The sequence below is a fragment of the Cucumis melo genome, chromosome 3, assembly GCF_025177605.1.
Source record: "Cucumis melo cultivar AY chromosome 3, USDA_Cmelo_AY_1.0, whole genome shotgun sequence".
Taxonomy (NCBI): Eukaryota; Viridiplantae; Streptophyta; class Magnoliopsida; order Cucurbitales; family Cucurbitaceae; genus Cucumis; species Cucumis melo.
In genome coordinates, this window is record NC_066859.1 from 11,486,452 (window position 1) to 11,492,314 (window position 5,863).

Genomic DNA, 5,863 nt, shown 5'->3' on the forward strand with positions numbered 1-5,863 from the left:
AATTTGGTACTTGAAACTTCGGGTGTCTTTGATTCATAAAAAGTTTTGGTTCCGTTTTTCGAAAAACAAAAACTTGAGCATGTATGAATTGATTTTCTAAATGTACAAGTGTTGAAAAAAAGGTTCTATAAACACTAACAAAATCAATCCACCCTTAACGAACCCTCATAGGTTGTTTAAAATACAAGGCATTACCAAACGATAGGACTAATTTGAAAAGTTAAAACCCTCAAATGAAACTAATAATTGAAACCTTTAAAGCTTTCAGGTACTAAACTAAAACTTCACCTTCTTAATATTTTTTATTTTTTATTTTTTGGGGGTGGGGTGGATACAGGCATATAAATTGGTCCATTCCTCTATACAAGCAAGGACTTGAGCTTCTTATAGCTTTGTCCATACAATATCTAATTTCCAGATCTAGTACACGATGACAGTTAATATCGCACAAAGAAGCATCAAGATGACACCACAAATAACTTCCTTACTAAAGAAGATTTTTAGTGAAAAAAAAAAAAATAGGACACTAAACCGAAAACGAGACCTATTTTTTACCTGGGAATGCAATCATCGTCCACTCGAGTTTGATGTTGAATATGAACGATCCAGCTGAGATGTCGGCAAATTGGGAAGCTAATATATCAACAAGCTAAAATATGAAGTCAACTTTCCTGAAAGATGCGACTGGCTTTGTAGAAGTAAAAGTCCTGAAGTGATGGTCTCTACTAGTCACAATTCACATTGCCTTATAGTATACACCTTAAGTGATGATCTCCCTCATCAACCAATCCAGACTCGGGTAAGCAAAATACAATATGAGAAATGACGGGAGAGCGAAAAGGACTGTGACTAATACGTACAGAGCCAATATTGCTGCACTGGCAGGCACGGCATATAAGACAATCAAGAGGAAGATGATTACCAACGGAAACTTGGCTGTCAAGTGAACAAAGAAAACAAGCAATTTGCGGAGAGAAGATTGAAGCCTCTCCAGGTTGAAGTTATGGAAATGGCTATTGGCACTGTTTGGTCCTTGTGAATCCAATTGACGAACATGGTGTCCCCTCCTAAGGTTATTGTGACTGACTTGATTAACCCTGGATGAAGAACCGCTCACTGGAAAGATTAGCGGATCTCCAGAGAACGCAGAATGAGATTTAACTCTTTCAACGTTTATGTTCTCAACCATCCACAAAAGGAAGTAATTCTTGCAAGGGAATTTGAGGTTTCCTTTATAAACTAGGCGGAAGGATAAGAGGTTGCACCAGGGGCAAGATATAAAAAGCGGAAGCTGAACCGGTAATGTCGGAAACTTCACCACAGCCCACTGCAATCCCAAGATGCAATTCTTGCAGAGTGTATGGCCACACCATAAAACATGGGGCACATTCTCAACGATATTGAAGGATTCCCAACATATTGGGCACTCTAGCACTTCCTCCCTACCATCTGAAGATAGCTCATCATCCGAACACTCTGTGGCAGTATGTGATGTTTTTCGGGAGCTGCTCTTTAGTCCAGCACATCCAGCCACACAGTTGGAAGCAAAATTCCACATTCTAACAACAGGCAACTACTGGTCAGAAATGACCAACTGCAATAGTAGCTATAGTTGCATTTGACCAAGGCTTATTAGTGATTAACTTTATGCTCAATGACTTAATTATGCTTTATATAAGAGATGAACCTGAAAGAAAAGAGAAAAAGGAAAAAAAAAAACCAACTAAATCAACAAGGATCCTACCAGACAACACTACTATACAAAGTTATAAACATCAGAAGCACCATCAATTTGAGATCAAAAGATATATAACACTAGAGAAGATTGGATTGAATTCAACATGATAACGAATGATGTTTAACTACTTAAATAAGATAATTGAACAATCCCTAACTAAACTAAGTTGCAGTGCTATGGAAGCAAGGTTTGCAAAAGATCGAACATCTATTTTTTAATTTACACGAGTAAACATAAACAGAGATAGAACTCTACGATGTTTTTAGAACATTCTTAAGAAGGGACGTGCAAAAATTTCTCTACCTGTCCACGAAAGAGATGAGTAACTTGAAAAGAATTAAAAACATTAGATACACCATAGTTGGAATAAGAAAATTGCCCAGAGATAATGGATTGTTCTGTCAGCCAGATATAAACCTAATCTAGACCAGTTTCCCAAATCACATCAAGGATTAACACTACATTAGAGACAAACCCCATTAATTGTACAAGTCGCGGCAAAACAATTAAATCACAACCCATAAAAAAGGCAGAACACACAAGAACAAACGACGGAAAAAGAAATAGATGGCATAAAAACAAACAATTCCCGAAGTACAAACAAACAGAAGTGGGCGGAAATGCACAACGATGAAAATCGAGGAAGAACATTGTAGACACAGAATCAATCAAAAGCAATCAGAATGAGCAAATAACAGAACGAAAGAGAGAAATATATATTCAACAACGATGAGGCGATCTTACCCTTCAAATCCCAGTGGATGTGTATTGGGAGGATTTGAAGAAGAGAAGGTTGAATCGGGATATTTTTTTTGGTTGAGTTAGTTTTTGTTTTTATTTTGAAATTGGGAAAGGGAAAGGGTTTTGAGATTGAACAGGAATGAAACTTGCGGTGTTGTTGTGGACCATCTTTTCTTGCTTATCATTCATCCATGTGGACTAGATCTGGGTTCTTCGATGTCACAAGACTTGCACGTGATTCTCTCCTCTCTCCCTCTCTCTTTTTAAATTTTCTCACTAAAATATAGGTGTTCACGATATTTAATTAGTTGAACTTGAACTTTGTATTTGTATTAATTTCAATGTTATGAATACAATCTTTAATATTAGATCATTTGATTCTTTCTCTCAAAAAGTGGTGATCGACCCCAATATCGACTAAAAAGACTTAATTAACTTCTAGCTTGGTGATTAGCTTGAATATGCTTCCGACTTTGTTCATTCGCTTGAATCGATTTTTGACTTGTTGATTAGCTTGGATCAGTCTCTAGCTTGTTGATCAAGTAGGATCGACCTCTAGCTTGTTGATATGATCATATCAGCGACCTAGGAAGTATGTTGCACATGAGCAATTAGATCCTTTGAATATTGCTTGTGAGCATTTTCAACAATTTTCGTTATATTTCCAACATCATTCTCTTCATACATACAGTTAGAGGATGAACTAGGAAGTTCATCATCATGCCAAAACCAAATCTTATAACTTTCATTAATGCGATTAAAATATAAAGGATCTCTAATATCATTGGCTTTATGTCTTTGACAAGTTCCACACTTCAAACGAGGACAACATATAGAAGTATTATTTGTATTGGAAAATCCAAATCTAACGAAGTTTTCTACCACCAAACTCAAACTTTTTAGATAATCTACTATTTGACATCCATGATTTATCATACTTATAATATGCTAATCTTGGAGCGACAAAAACTTTTACAATATTCCAAATTAGGTAACTCATACAACTTATAAATATTATAGGAAACTGGTATTCCAGTAAAACTTAACAACTTTAACTCATGAAAACTCATAATAAGCCCATAGATATCACTCATTCAACATATTGAAAGATATTGGTATTTATATAGAACTTAAGTACTTGTGACCTAAACTATGCTTAAAATTATATAAGAGTCAGTAACACTCATTCAACATATTGCTACCTAATTCCAATTCAAGAGAAGAGTAATTATCATGTCATTAAATGAAAAGCCAAAAATAAAATTAAAAAGATAGGGAGTAATGTGAATAATTAATTGAGCATTTTAGCTTAGATTTCTAATTAAGACCTACCAAGTGAAATCTCAAGGTGAAATCTTCCAATGTTCCAAAATTTCTAATCAAGAGTACTCATATGAAATCCCAAGTGAAATCTAACAATGTTACTGTTGATATTTTTGTCAAAAAGAATTATTGAGATTCTTTTATTATTTATTAAGTTTTTAAATTAAAAATGATAAAAGATCCTCCATTATTTTAGGAATCTTTTACAAATATCTTTTTGAGATTTTATAAAGAAACATATATATTTACGAAGCTGGAGCTCATGAAAGATTGACGAAAACAGATCAATTTTCTTCGGGTGAGAAGTGTTGTCGAACTGTGTGCTGAAGAAGGTAGTGTGATTAACTAACTATGGTTTCGACATGTTGATCTGTGATGAAGCTTATGATGAGTAATATGAAAGAAGATTTGATTATAAAGAATTAAACTTGAACTCAAGGGGAGCTTGAGATTATCTTCAAGAAGATTCATCCATAGATTCAGGGGGAGCCTGAATTCTTTAAGTTATATTATACTTAAAGATAGTCATATACATAAGAAGAATGTTCCTTATTGTATTGAGTTATATTGACAACTTTGAATCTTAACAATATTACTTATTTAAGCTGTAAAAACTCTCCAGACGTAGGTAGAATTCACCAAACTGGGTTACCAAAGCTTCTTATGTTATTTAATTATATTGATCATCTAGTTATTACATAAGTTAATTACTTTAGAATTAGCCAGATGTTTTATTGATTATCTCACAACTTTTTCAGTTACAAAATTTCTAATTAAGAGTACCTAAGTGAAATCTCGCAATGTTAATGAGAAGTAACTAAAAACATAAAGAATGGGTAAGATTCATACCTTCAAAGGATTTAGGGTTTGGCACCTAAGAATAAAATAGGTGTTCTTTGTAGTGAAATCAATGTTTAGGTTAACAAAATTAAGCAGTGGAGGGACAAATGAGTGATCGGCGTTGGAGATCTTGAGGAGATGCCAATGACAAGGGACCCAAATGCAAATGCAAACACAGAATGCCGACGATGAGGAAACTGCTGGTAAACACCGACTTAGGTAGCTGAGAAAATACACACTTAATTAACTTTATATCTTTTGTTAATACTTGTGTTAATAACTGGAGGAACAACTTAAGAGATACATAAAAAGGACAGGTAGAACACTAGACATTAGTAACCCAGTTCGATGACACAACATCTATATCTGGAGAGTCCTTGACCCATGATAAGAGATCATATATTGCTTTGTGTAATATTTCATGATGACAATGTTATGACTCAAAGTACATACATCATTACATATCTCAACATGATGTACATAAACTGATATAAACACCAAAACGTAGATTACGCATAACCAATGTCATAACATCAAGAGAGTTACTCCCTCTTAATCAGCAGTCACATGCAATAGAAATATCAAGGTCCCTTGATCTTCGCTGATCTCTTATTCAAAGCAAAAAAAAACACACTAATCTGTTGATCATTATTTGATATGTGAACTCATCGGTTGTTTTCTCTTTAACTCTTTTTGCTAGCTGTTAAAACATGCGCTCTGAGCGAAAAACCTTTGAGTAATCATTCAATCCCAAAACACAGCACATAAACCAAAATAAAGATCCCAGCAACAAGATGACCAACCAATCACAAAAGACCAAGAACCAATCCTAACAACAAGTCGAAATCAAAACAACCCAATCTAGAAGCAATGAAATAAAATAAATAAATACAAGGAAGTGGGACTACACAAACTAATAGTAGAAAATGTAAACGCATACACAAACGCCAATAGGGGACGATGCAAACACAGCTGAAAAAGCCGACAAGGGCATGCAGCTGTAAATGTCGTCGGGGGACGAAGCAAACATCAATGAGGGATGAAGTAGCTGATTTAAAGATTCAAACGCTAATGAGGGATGAAAAAAACCCAAATGCAAAAGGCAGTAGTCGATCGGTGCAATGAAGGTGATAGGGGATTTCTAAACGAACGAAGAAGGTCTTATATGCAAAATGAACGAAGAGGGATATTTTTAATATTTTTTTAAAGTTTCCTTTTATG

General features: G+C 34.6%; 1 protein-coding gene across 3 annotated transcripts; it reads right to left on the reverse strand.

The window, feature by feature from the left end:
* Positions 1-269: 269 nt before the first annotated feature.
* LOC103488671 (uncharacterized) lies at positions 270-2,656 on the reverse strand. 3 transcript variants are annotated; one of them, XM_051082662.1, is made up of 2 exons: positions 2,483-2,656; positions 270-1,606 (listed from the first exon to the last, which is right to left on the reverse strand). In XM_051082662.1, exon 2 carries the CDS (start codon positions 1,556-1,558, stop codon positions 761-763), a length of 798 nt encoding a protein of 265 aa, XP_050938619.1. In that variant the 5' UTR covers positions 1,559-1,606; positions 2,483-2,656; the 3' UTR covers positions 270-760. The 3 variants fall into 3 exon arrangements, with proteins under 3 accessions (XP_050938619.1, XP_008445733.1, XP_008445735.1); XM_008447511.3 differs by having other exon boundaries at positions 270-1,687; positions 2,483-2,649; XM_008447513.3 differs by having other exon boundaries at positions 270-1,559; positions 2,483-2,646.
* Between the last annotated feature and the right edge of the window lie 3,207 nt (positions 2,657-5,863).

What these genes read in the sequence shown, in the direction of transcription:
- LOC103488671 (XM_051082662.1), bottom strand. Translation starts at nt 1,558, where the DNA reads ATGTGGAATTTTGCTTCCAACTGTGTGGCTGGATGTGCTGGACTAAAG.